We start from the raw sequence: 13581 nt of genomic DNA on the forward strand, positions 1-13581 counted from the left end.
CTCTATCCCTCTTCTATCCGCCTCCCACTCTCTCCCTATTTATTTCAAAACCCCCTTCCCCTCCCCCTTTTCTGATGAAGGGTCTAGGCCCGAAACGTCAGCCTCTCTGCTCCTATGATGCTGCTTGGCCTGCTGAGTTCATTCAGCCCTGCACCTTGTTGTCTCGGATTCTCCAGCATCTGCAGTTCCTACTATCTTGGATCTATTTTGCCAAGTTACCGTGGATCCCATGTGCTTTTACCTTCTTATCAGTAACATTAGTGAACCAGATGGGTTTTTACAACAATTGACAATGGTCACCACTAGACTGGCTGTTTATTTCAGTCTTTTATTAATTGCATTCAAATCTCACCAACTGTTATGGTGGAATTCTAACCCCTGTCCTCAGAACATTAACCTGGGGTTCTAGATGACCAGTCTGCCACTATGCCACCACCTCCCGAAGTGTTTTCACGTGTTGAGAGCAGCAAGATATGATGCACTGAAGTAATAAACAAATATATTTTCCTTAACTAGCTATGTTTTGTCAAAGCCATTGTGGCAATGTCTGATAGTCGTAATGGATCCTATATTTGAATTGCCTAGGTCTGAGCTTCCATTTGCTCACTATTTCTGCCAATAAGCTTCTGGTCACTGGATTGTGATTAGGTGCTGAAACTCCTATGTTTTTTTTTCTCTTCTGAACAATGGGATGCCAAAGTAGACTGAGGGAGAATAAAGGAAAATGAAAACATTTAGCAATTTAAGCTCTCATCTTTCAATAAGCAGCATATTCTAATGCCTGCATGTTAAGTGCAAGCAAGTGTTGATGGAAACTTTTCATGGCATATCTTTGTGCAATTGCAGATTATTTCCCATATTCAACAATGATTGAATAGTATTTCTCCCAAGTGTGCATCTAACAATACAGTGCTTCACCTAGATAGTTGATGACTAATGTGTTATCTTCTATTACAGTACATGTGCTAACTGTGCTTTTAAATATTAATTCTTTGCAAGTAGCTTCTACAACTGTGAAAATATTTAACATACAACAACTTGTTCAAATATTTTCCTGAAATGTTTTCCAGCCCTTCTGGGAAGTTGTCGGAAATGTCCATGGTCCTGTTTGCTTCTGTTGTGCGTGTCAGAGATGGCCTCCCACTTTCTGCTTCCACAGACTTTGAGCACAACAAAGGAGTGCAGGAAGTGAAGAAACATCTTAAAGTGCTGTCAAAAAAGCTAAGCCATCTGCCTGACCGATGCACACTAAAAGGTGTACAGTACAGTATACAGTAAGTCCTTTGTAACTCTTTCCCATTTGCCTTTGAAGGAAAGAAAGCAGTTACATTTTTATCATGTGACTTGTGTTCTTAAGCACCTTACAACCAATGCACTGCCTCTGCAATAAAGTTAGAGTTGGTAAGGAGTCTTATGTTAATCTGACATAAAAATGAGAAGTGCCTGCATCTTCAGAGAAAGAAAAAGAGTTAAATGTTGTGATGAAGTATGTCTGATTTTTTTATATGTATAAATATAGTTTTGAAGTTGGATTTCAAAATATCAGCATATGAGGTTACTAACATTTCTGAGGGGTTTTAAAAAAATTGGGCAGATGATTTTTTTTTTTGCCCAGAACATTGCTAATGTGGTGCCATTATCTAAGAAAGACTGTAAGGAAAAGCCAGGGAATTAAAGACCGGTGAGCCTTACATCAGTGGTGGTTAAGTTGTTGGAGGGGATGCTGAGGGACAGGATTTGGAAAGGCAAGGACTGATTAGGGGTAGTCAAGATGGATTTGGGCATGGAAAACTGCCTCACTAACTTGATTGAGGTTTTTGACGAGGTGGCAAACAAGTTTGGTGAAGGCACAGCAGTAGATGTTGTCTGTATAGACTTTAGCAAAGCGTTCAACATGGTAAACTGTTTAGTAAGGTTAGATCACATGGGATCCAGAGGGAGTTAGCCAGTTAGATACGAAATTAGCTTGAAGGTGGGAGACAGAGGGTGGTGTTAGAGGGTTGCATTTCCGACTGGAGGCTTGTGACCAGCAGTATGCCCCAAGGATAGGTACATGGTCCACCGCTTCTTGTCATTTATACAAATGATTTGAATGTGAATATAGGAGGTATGGTTATTAAGTTTGCAGATGATGCCAAAATACGTGGTGTAGTGAACGGTGAAGAAGATTATCTCAGACTACGATGAGCCGTTATAAAGATTTATAAAATCATGAGCATTGGTAGGGTGAATTGCCAAGGTCTTTTTCCTAAGGTGAGAGAGCCCAAACTAGAGGGCATAGGTTTAAGTTGAGAAGGGAAAGATTTAAAGAGGACCGGAGGGTTAACTTTTTTATGCAGAGTGTGGTGCATGTATGGAATGAGCTGCCAGAGGAATTGGTGGAGGCATGTACAATTACAACATCTAAAAGGCATCTGGATGGGTATATGCATACGAAGGGTTTAGAAGGATGTGGGCCAAATGCTGGCAAATGGTACCATGTCAGATTGGAATGTCTGGTCGGCGCAGATATGTTGGACCTAAGGCTGTGTTTCCATGCTGTATGACTGTATAATACAGCAGGTTTCAGAGCAGGAAATCCCTGGAATGTTATGGAAAATTATTTTTACTGTGGCTTATGATAGAGGTGGGGTAAACATTGAAGACCATTAACTTGTTTTTGGTTCTGGATAATCTGGATAATTGATTTCAGCTTCGAAAACCTGGTAATTGAAAACTTTTAAGGCAACTCAGAGGAGACCTAAATGGGGTCAGGAGAAAATATAGTTGAACTTCTAGAGAGGAGTGTAGGACAATTCACTTCAAGAAAAAAGTTTAATTTGTGAAGTTTACAAATAAGGAGCGCTTAGTTAGAAATCTGTGGGTTATTAATAACTGAGAAAGACTAAGCTGTTGGTTTTGATAGTAGTTATGTAAGAATGTGTTCACAGGAAAGGATCTGAGAAGAATCAGTTAAATTGCATTTAAGTTTTCTTTAATTCGTTCATGGAATGTGGTATCATGAGCTAGGCCAGCATTTATTGCCTGTTCCTAGTTATCTAGAGGGCAGTTAGAGCCAATCACTTGTGGGTCTGGAGTCACATGGATGCCATACCAGAGCGGGACGGTAGGTTTCGTTCCCTAAAAGACATGAGTGAACCAGGTGGGATTTTTTTCTCAAAAACTGACAGTGGTTATGTTATTGTCATTAGGCTATCTTAGTTTTTATTCCAGATTTTTATTGGATTCAAATTTCACCATCTGCCATGGTAAGATTTGAGCCCATGATCCCGAGAACATCACTTTGGGGTTCTGGATTACTAGTCCAGTGACATTAACAATACAGCAGCACCGCCTTCAATTAAGGGATAACTTCTCCAGATTTGAATCTATTGGATGGTGTTGAGAAACAGGATGAGACTTTGCTATGTGTTCAAACTGTATTCTGTATTTAGATGGTTGGGTTTTTTTCTTTTTGTGTAATAAACCTGTGTCGTGAAATAAAATCTGCAGCCTTATGTGACTGTGTTTCAACAACTGACCAGCACATTAACTAAAATTTGAAAAAAAAAACAGCTTCAAGTCAGATTTCATTCTGGGACCTGACATGTCTAGTCGTGTCAACATCCGGGGCCATAGCAGCATTTCAAGCTCAATATTACTCCTCTTCGAAGCTCAAAATTCGAAATCTGATTTTGGCAGTATTAGCTGAGTGAAGAATGTTGACCAGGATGCTGGCAGAACTTTGTGCCCTTTTACACACAATGTCCCATGGATCCTTTACATTTACCTCAATGACTAGACTGGTTTAACATTTTGTCCTAAAGCAGCACCTGTGAACCTTGCACCCGTGTAACTGCACTGAGCTTATCTGCACATTTCCTGCAGTGTACAATTTTCTGATGTGATACGACCTAATGGTTTAGTGATATTGTTGTTAGAGGGAGTTTTGAGTGCACTTACTGAAAATGGAAAACAAGTGGCTCTGTATGGTAGACACAAAACGTTTGAGGAATATAATTGAGTTTACGTTTGAGTGACGCAAGCGTAGAAATGGTATTCATTATAAAAGTTGAGGTTGAGACCCTAAACGAGGTTGCAAGCTGAAATTTTAGGCTCACGAGCACTGAGTAAGCAATGATCAAGCCTGCCTTGCTCCCTGTTCTCAGAAATCTTCTGTTTCTCATTCCTCCCTCCAGCTTACTGTGAGCACGTGACAGTTTTCAAGCCTCAAAATAGAATCACAGTGAGAAAATGCTTGGGAAGCATAATATTAAGCGTTCCATCAATCAAATGATTCTTATTTCTTTCCTCCTTACTGTTGGTTGCATTGTTCATAATGTTTGTTTGGCTCTATGCAAATAAAGTAATTGAGTTTTGCAGCGTGAGGCAAGTATGAAAAAAAATAAAGCTGTGGAAACCCAAATGCAGATAAATGTCTTCCTCAAAGCACTTTTGTTCAAACTTGTAAACAGGTCAATATCAGAGTAAAGGTCAACTGTGTTTTTGTAGCACATAGACTAGTCACTGTCTTGTGTACATTGAATGAATTAAAGAATAGTTGGCGGAGGATTGACATTATGCATGTGATTGACTTGGGACTTGTGCAAGATGAAGATGTTAACCTGCTTTTGTTTATTGTACTGGTTGAAACTTTTCTTAATGAAAGAAGTGCAACAAAGCCAGCTTTACCTATTATCCCAGAGATCTTTGACTCCTAGACGATGTTTGCCTGTTTCATTAATTATCTTTAAATGTCACCATGTTTCTGCAGTTCCCAACATGATCGGAGGCAGTTGTGGTTGGTTGCCTCGCCGAGCTGGTTCGTTGTTCCACAGACGTTTCATTACTTTGCTGGGTAACATCATCAGTGCAGCCTCCGATGAAGCGCTATTGTGTTTTCCCATCTGTCATTTAAACTCTGGTGTCCGTTGAGCTGGATTACCTCCTTCCGGTTTTCCTTCGCAATGGAGTGTATATGGGGTCGAGCTCTATGTGTTTATGGATGGCTTTCTTAGTGGAGAGCCAAGCTTCTAGGAATTCCTGTGCTTGCCTCTGCTTTGTCTGCCCCAGCATTCTGGTGTTGTCCCAATCAAATTGGTGGTTTTCCTCATCCATGTGGATGGAGATGAGTGAGTATTGGTCATGTCTTTTTTGTTGCCAATTGATGTTCATGTACTCTTGTGGTTAATTTCCTTCCTGTTTGTCCAATGTAATGTTTGTTGCAGTCTCTGCGGGGAATCTTGTATATGCCATTGGTCCTGTCCATAGTGGGTAGTGGATCTTTGGTTCAGGTGAGCAGTTGGCGTAGGGTTGATGTGGGTTTGTGTGCTTTTCTGATGACCAGTGGTTGTAGGAATCTTGTAGTCAGTTCAGATGTGTTCTTGATGTAATGTAGCGCGATGAGTGTGTTGGGCAAGTGGTATCTTCCTGGTGTCGTTTGTGTAATAGGCATCTTCTGACCCAGTTTTTCAGGTATCCGTTGTCTTTGAATACTCTTTTTGGTGTAGTTCTGTGCTGCTGCAGTGTGTTGTTGCCCGTTTAAATAATGTTCTCACGCAAATTCGTTTGTGTGTGTTAGGGTGGTTGCTGTTGAAATTCAGTACTTTGTCAGTGTGTGTGGCTTTCCTGTATACCTTTGTTAGGAATTCTCCATTGGTCCTATGTTCCACCGTAACATCCAGGAATGGGAGCTGTTTGTTCTTTTCCACTTTGGTGAATCTGATCCCGGTGAGGGTGTTATTTATTACTTTGTGTGTCTCCTCTAGTTTGGTCCATTTAATAATGACAAAGGTGTCATCCACGTAGCGTATCCATAGTTTTGGTTGGATTAGCGGAAGGGCCATACTTTCAAGTCTCTGCATCACCCCTTCAGCTATTAGTCCGGAGATAGGTGATCTCATGGTGTCCTGTTGATCTGTTCATATATTTGGCCATTAAAGGTGAATTAGGTGGTGAGGCAATAGGTTCACTAGTTTCAGCATGTTGTCTGTGGAGATGGTGTCACCAGGATCTTGTTCTTGTTTCTGCTACAAATCTACTCTGAAATCTTAGACAATCTGAGGCAGCCCCACTAATGCGGTGTAACCTAGCAAAAGAGGTCATTCAGCGAGGTGATGATTGACACTGTTTAATCCAAAATTAATGGACTTGTTGAAAGCATAAAACTGCAGAGACATAAATTTCTCTTCTTTTAAAAAGAAGGCATGGATATATTACATTTTGTTTCTGTAAGCTGATGGTTTTATTGTAAAGTTGTTTCTCTCCTCCTTCAGTGAAGCTGTTCTAAGTGTAGTTGAACTGATTACACAACAGTGACATTGAAGTCCCACCTGTAGTTTTTGTGTGTAACACCTTTCAAAAAAAGGTCCGAGAAATAAATAAATTGAGCATTTAGAGGCTAGTTTGCTTAATGTCTGCAGTGGGAAGCCTTTGGAAACAATCTGGAAAAAAACACCAATTGCCATTTGGAAAAGTATGGCTAATAAATGAACATCAGCACAGATTTGTTAAAACCATACTACGTTTGACTAACTCAGTTAAATTCTTTAAAATAACTGAGACACTTGATTGCTTTATCAGACTGGAGGGAAGTATAAAGCGATGTTCCGCAGGTATTAGTTAATAATTTTAAAGTTCACATCTGACTCAAATCTCAAAACTTTGGTAAACATCAAGGAGAGCAATAACAGATTTTAGTAGAACATAGATCAGTGAAATTGGATGTGATGTGGCAGCAGTATAAAACATTACATACTGGCATGAAACCTGAGGGAGACAATACAAAGGCAATTTCAAAGTGGGTGCAGAAGCAGACAGACATGAAGGTGTATGTGCACAATCGTTTTCAAGGTGTTAGAAGTTGTGATGGATTCCTTGACTTTAATAGATATAGGGTGCAAAGAGCAAAATCTTCATAAGGCTGTCCTCGTGCCTCAGTTGAAGCATTGTGTTCAATTTAGGGCACCATACTTTAAAAAACATACGTATTTCAGCAAATTACTTGCTCCTACTGAGCCGTTGGAATGGCATCTGTAAATAAGATGACCAAATTGTGCCTCATTATAACCCATTTCTCTGCTCTGAACCTATGCTAACTTAGAAATGGTTGTCGCTCCCTTTCATGTGAGCAAATAAGGCTTTTGTTCCATGTTTGGCCAAATTTGAGGCCAGACTGTAGAGGAGAAAAGACAGTCTGATAATACACTGTGCTACCCAGACCTGATTTTACCCCTATTATGTCACTGGCCTAGGAATCGAGAACCCCAGGATACTTATCTAGTGACATGGATTCAAATCCCACCATACCAGATGATGAAATTTAAATTCAATTTTTAAAAATCTGGAATTGAAAGCTAGCCTAATGGTGACTGTGCAATCATTGTTGATTCTCATTAGCAATCCATCAGATTACTTGCTGTCTTTTTGGGGAAGGACATCTGCCATTCATTATTTGGCCTGGCCTACAGATGACTCCAGATCCACAGCAATGTTGTTGACGCTTAGCTGTCCTCTGAAATGCTGAGGAAGCCACTCAGTTCAAGGGATTAGGAATGGGCAATAAATGCTGACCTAGACAGTCACTCTTGCATGCAATGAATAAAGTATTTTTCGACATCCTAAGATAACATCAGAATGAAAGTAAGGATTGTGTTTTTAAAGCTTTTGAAATTGTCATTATTATTTTAACAAATAATATATGTATGTTTCCATGGTTAGTTTGATGAACTTTTATGAAGAGTCATCTGGACTCAACATTAGCTTGCTTTCTCTCTATGGATGCTGCTTGACCTGTCACTCCACTTTTTGTTTTCAGTATAGATTCCAGCATCTGCAGTAATTTGCTCCTACTTAGTTTGATAAAACCATGTCGAGTTTATCAAACAGGAATTCAGTTTTTCTTATTTGTTTATGGGATGTGGACTTCACTGGTTAGGCCCTTTTCCCTAATTACCTTGGAGAAGTTGGTGATTTGGGGAACACAGAGTGTGGTTAGGAAGAGCATTGCAAGATATTGACCCAGCAACAGTAGAGGAATGACAATACAGTTCCAAGTCCGGATTGTGTGGCTTGGAGGGGATCTTGCAGCTAGTGCTGTTCCCATGAATCTGCTGCCCTTGTCCTAGGTGTGTTAGGTTGCAGGTTTGGAAAGTGCTATCAAAAAAGCTTTACTATAGTACACCTTGGAGATGGCACACACTGTTTCCATCATACATTGATGGTATAGGGAGTGAATGTTGCTGGATGGGATGCCAGTGAGGAGGTGATGGCCTGGTGGTATTATTGCTAGACTATTAATCCAGAAACTGGACTAATGTCCTCTGGATCTGGGATCGAATCCCACCACCACAGCAAAAGGTGGAATTTGAATTCAATAAAAAACATCTGGAATGAAGACTATGAAACCATTGCAGATTGTCAAGACAATCCCATCTGGCTCACTAATGTCCTTCAGGGAAGGAAATCTGCCATCCTCACCTGGCCTGACCTACATGTGACTCCAGACCGCAAGCAATGTGGTTGACTCTCAATTGCCTTCTGAAGTGGCCTAGCAGGCCAGTCAGTTCAAGGGCAGCTAGGGGACGGGCAATAAATGCCTGCCAGCCAACAATGTCCACGTCCCACAAGTGAATAAAAAAATATCAAGCAGTCTTGCTTTCTCCTACCCGTGTCTGTATCTTTAGTGTATTTGAGCTTTGCTTATCCAGGTAACTGGAGAGTATTCCAGCACACCTCTGACTTGTGCCTTGTGGTTAGTGCATAGGCAGTGGGGAGATAGGAGGTGAGTTACTCACTACAAAATTCTAGTCTTTGACATGCTTCGGTATTTGTATTGCTGGTCCAGTTTAATTTCTGCTCAGTAGTAGCTCCAGGATGTCAATCATGTGTGATTCAGTGATGATATTAGGAACAGAGTATGCCATTCAACCCATTGTGTCTGCTTTGCCATTTGACATAATCGTGGTTGATCAAACACTTCAGTGCCTTTTAGCCACATTATCCCCATAACCCTTTTTGCCATTGATTAATGGAAAAATAATCAATCTCTACATCATGCTCAAAGACTGAGCTTCCACAGCCCTCTAGGTACAGAATTCGAAAGATTCACCACCCTCAGTGTAAAAAAAAAAGTAATACTAATCTTGGTCCTAAATGGCATCCCCTTATTTTGAAACTGTCCCCTGGGTCGAGACTCCTGCACCAGGGGAAACATTTTACCTGTATAAACCCTGTCTATCCCTTTAAATATTTTTCCATGACATCACTTCTTTCTTCAAAACTCTCGAATACAGGCCCAGTTTGCCCAGTCTTCACAGGTCGGTTTCCCCATTCTGGGAACAAATCTGGTGAACTATTGCACTTACCTGCGTCTACGACAGTGTTATATTTTCTGAGATAAGCAGACCAAAATTCCTCACAATGCTCCAGCTGTGGGTTATCCAAGCTGCTGTACAATTAAAGCAAGACTTTATTACTCTGCATATTTGTTCTTTCTACCAAAGTAGGAGCTAGCTTGCATTAGTAGAACTGTCTTGCATTGTTTGCTCTTCATTATTGAGGAACAATGGCTAGATTCTTTTAATTTGGCGATAGTCATTGCCTGACACTCGAGTGGCATGAATGTTATTTGCCACTTTTCACCCCAAGCCTAGATAAGGTCCAGGTTTTGCTATAAATGGACACAGGCTGTCCCAGAATGCCCCCGAAAATCTGAAGAGTCGCAAATGGTTCCAAACATTGTTCATTTATTAGTGCGTGTCACTATTTCTGAGTTTATGATGGAGGAAAGTCATTGATGAAGCAGCTTGGACTTAGGACATCATCCTGAAGAACTCCTGCAGAGATGTCCAAAGGCTGAGATTGACCTACAAATATCCACAACTGTTTTTTTAGTGCTAGGTGTGACCCCAACCAGCAGAGAGTTTTTCTCCTGATTCACATTGACTCCAGTTTAGCTAAGGAATGTTGATGCATTCTCAGTTAAATGCAGCCCTGATGTTAATCCTCTCAGTTCTGAAGTTTAGCTCATTTGTTGCTGTTTTGACTACTGGGCAGCAGTATTGCTCAGGACATTGGAATATCATCTCGTGACAGAGTAGTAGGTGCGTGCCCAGTAGCCTGCCCCAGTCATGTCACTAACAGGGAAGTGATGACTTTTGTTTTTTGCAAATTGGAAGAGAGCTTCAATTGGTAACATTTATTTTCTTGTTGACTGTTTTGCATCTCCCACTAGCTGGCTCAGAGTAAATGAAAGTATATAAGCACGTTATCTGCTCTCTTTAACTGAACAAGATGCAGCGACATAAGGATAAAGAAGAGGCTGTATTTCTTAACAAGCCAGGGGTATTTTTTGTCCTCACTTACCCTCCTCTCCAAAAGTAATTTTGTCTATTTTAATGTTTTTGGATGTCTGTGGTCACTAATTTGCTTCAATTGCTGTAGTAGCCTTTACTCACCAGTCCCCATTGGTACAATGTGTTCTGCTATAAATAAGTCAGTCAATTTTCATTTTAATATTTCAACCCAACAGCACAATAAGACTAGCCTTTAGTTCTCATATTGATGCCTGAAGCTTCTTTGCAATCCACCATGTAGCTCAGAACTTGGAAAAATACCTTAAAAATTAGTTTTGCAGTTTTCATGATACTTTAATATTGAGGTTTGCTTCCACACAGTTTTCTTGGCACAATATAAGGTAATAGAATCTAGTTTAATCCTAGTTTGCAAATGATGTAAAAGCATTGGAACTGGCTTATCATAGATTCACTAGGATATTACTGTTGTAAAGAGAGGAATTTAAAGTTTAAGGATTTTCAATGCTGGGAAAGTTGAAGGAAGACCTGTCAGGGCCTTCAAGGTATAAAACAATACAATGAGGTCAGTGGCCAAAAGCTTGTTTCCATTGGTGAGATAGTGCCAGGAAAGCACAAATTTTATGACCATCTCAAGGAAGCCTGACTTGGAATTATACTGCTATTCCTTCACTGTTGCTGGATGAAAGTCCTGGAACTTAGTTCCAACAGCACTGTGGCCCTACCTACAGCACGTGGTCTGCAGAAGAGCATCTTCTAGAGCATTTGGGGATGGACAGTTAGAATCTGGCCCATCCAGTTGGTTAGTTCAGTTGACTGGACAGCTGGTTCAGTTCCTTCACCTGCTGAGGTTACAATGAAGGACTCTCTTTCTCAACCTCTCCCCTTACCTGAGGAATGGTGACTTTACCTTTAATCCATTGACACCTTCATCCCATGAATGAATAATTTTTTAAAAAGGGCCAGAAAAGTGAAGAAGCTGAATAAAGCATAGAATTCTTTTGAAAACTCTCGAAGGAGAGTCTTCAAACACTAATTTGAGCAGGAGACCTGGTTGATGTTAATGCAATACTGCTATTGTTGTGCTGCCACATTCTGTGAACCTGAGTGGTGGCTAAATTCATATACTCTGTCAAATTTGGAATACGATTAAAAATGTTTTTAATATTTTTCCTGTTTAATAGAGGCAAGTGCATTTAATATATTCTCAATTGTAGAATAGAGTAATTTTAATAATGTACCTTTTGCACTGTTATTCATGAACCATCTAGTTACAATAATTGTTTTTGTTACAGTAATTGTTTCATTATTTTATGTATGATACATTTAAAACTTTGTTCTTCTCCTTAGTTTTATAAGCTCATTGGGACTGGGGTATATGATGATCTGCTCTGAGAATTACCCAAATGTCCTTGCTTTCTGTTTCTTGGATGAATTGCAACGAGAATTCATAACATTATATGACACGATGAGGATAAACATTGCTGTCAGGCCGTACTCCTTCATAGAATTTGGTGAGCTTGCATGTTTCTTTTCTGTAAGTGGATTATATGATAATGAAAGCAATGATGGTTTGTCTTCTAAAATGCAAATTTATGGAGAGGAAGATGTGCAAAGTGTTAATTACATATTACTGAGGGAAAAGCAGATATATTTTAAAAATTGTTAATTTATTATGTAGAATATAATTTTTCATTTTGGCCCTGTGAATTCAGATGCATATGTCATGTCTTTCTCCTGTAAAGCAATTCGGGCACAAATGAAATTATAACAAGGAGGGCAGTTGTATAATTATCCTCAATTTAGTAGTTTTGTTAAACTGTGGGATAATGAACAGTAAAGTTTGTGTTATCCAGCATGTGCTAGGTTTGAATGTTGCCAGTAAATCAAAAATGCTGCTCTGAGTTTTTAAATTAGTTTGTGGGACGTGGGTTGCACTGGCTAGGCTGTCAATTATTTCCTGTTCTGTAATTAACATTGTGAAGGTGACATGATTTGCCGCCTTGAACTACTGCAGTCCGTGCACCCAATATTTAGTCAGAAAGTTCCAGGACTTTTAACAACATACTTGGAATGGTGACACATTTCCAAGTCGGATGATGTGTGGCTTGAAGGGGAACTTGCAAGTGGTGGTGTTCCTATGCATCTGCTGTCCTTGTCCTAGGTCATAGAGGTGGATTTGGAAGGTGATGTTGAAGGATTTTAATCGTTTAGTTATTAGGGGAACAGTTCTTTTACATCATTTCAGATTGACAGCATCAGTATTTTGCTTAGTAACATTTCTTTAATAATTGCCAATGGTCAACCTACTGTTATGGTCTATGTCGGAAATATTCTAGGTAAACATTTTGATACAGCTATTGTCATAATGAAAATGCAAAGCCAAAAGGACTCAATTTTAATTTGAGCTGATCCTGGATTTTCAGCATTATAGCCCTTGTGAGAATTTGAGCACTGCTTTTGAACTCTAAATGCTACAAGTGTAGCTTTTACTAGTGATATAAATGTGAGTCAACTAACTGAGCATTAGTGTCACAAGGAATGACACAATTTTTAATCAGGCAACAGACTAGAAACCGCTTCTATGAACCCAAAGCCATCAACAGCTGGACCAGTGCATATTGCCATCCCTAGTTGCCCCTGACAACATGGTGGTGAGCTGCCTTCTTATCCTGCTGCAATCCATTTGATCTAGGTACATCCATATTGCTGTTAGGGAAGGAGTTACTTTTTTTTTGCTGGGTTGAGATCATGTATTTCTACAAGTCAGGATGATGAATGGCTTGGAGGAAAACTTGCAGGTGGCTGTGTTTCCATGTATCTGCTGCCCTTGTCTTTTTAGGGAGTGGTGGCTAGAGGTGTGTAAGGAGCTTGGGTGAATTTCTGCAGTGCATCTTGTAAATGGTACATATTGCTGCTGTTGAGCGTTGGTGTTGGAGGGAGTAAATGTTTTCTGATATGGTGCAAGTCAAGCAGGCTGCTTTTTCCAGAACATTGTCAAACGTTCTGAGCGTTGTTGGAAAAAACACTCATCCACGCGAATGGGTAGTGTTCCATCATGCTCTTGACTTGTGTTGTGTAGATGGTGGAGCGGCTTTGGGGAGTGAAGATGAAAGTTACTTAATCTGCTCCTAACTGCTGACCTACTCTCGTAGCCATAGTATTTGTATAACTAGTCCAGTTTAGTTTCTGGTCAATGGTAACGTCAACAATGTTGATCATGGGGAATGGTAATTTTTCTTTAAATCACTGGCGGGAAATGGGCATTGCTGGCAGACCAGCATTTATT

The 13581-nt window shown here is 40.0% G+C and overlaps 1 protein-coding gene across 6 annotated transcripts in view; it reads left to right on the forward strand.

The window, feature by feature from the left end:
- sec22a (SEC22 homolog A, vesicle trafficking protein) overlaps positions 1-13581 on the forward strand; it is a 55835-nt gene that overhangs the window by 10497 nt on the left and 31757 nt on the right. For all 6 annotated transcript variants that reach the window (XR_007262527.1, XR_007262528.1, XM_048599513.1 and 3 more), the window contains exons 2-3: positions 1071-1274; positions 11643-11806. Coding sequence is in view for 4 of the 6 variants with exons in the window: in XM_048599513.1 (XP_048455470.1) it covers positions 1093-1274; positions 11643-11806 (346 nt within the window). In the remaining 2 variants the exon portion in view is untranslated. The remainder of the gene's footprint in view (positions 1-1070; positions 1275-11642; positions 11807-13581) is intronic.

This window comes from Rhincodon typus, chromosome 7 (genome assembly GCF_021869965.1).
Source record: "Rhincodon typus isolate 14 chromosome 7, sRhiTyp1.1, whole genome shotgun sequence".
Lineage (NCBI taxonomy): Eukaryota > Metazoa > Chordata > Chondrichthyes > Orectolobiformes > Rhincodontidae > Rhincodon > Rhincodon typus.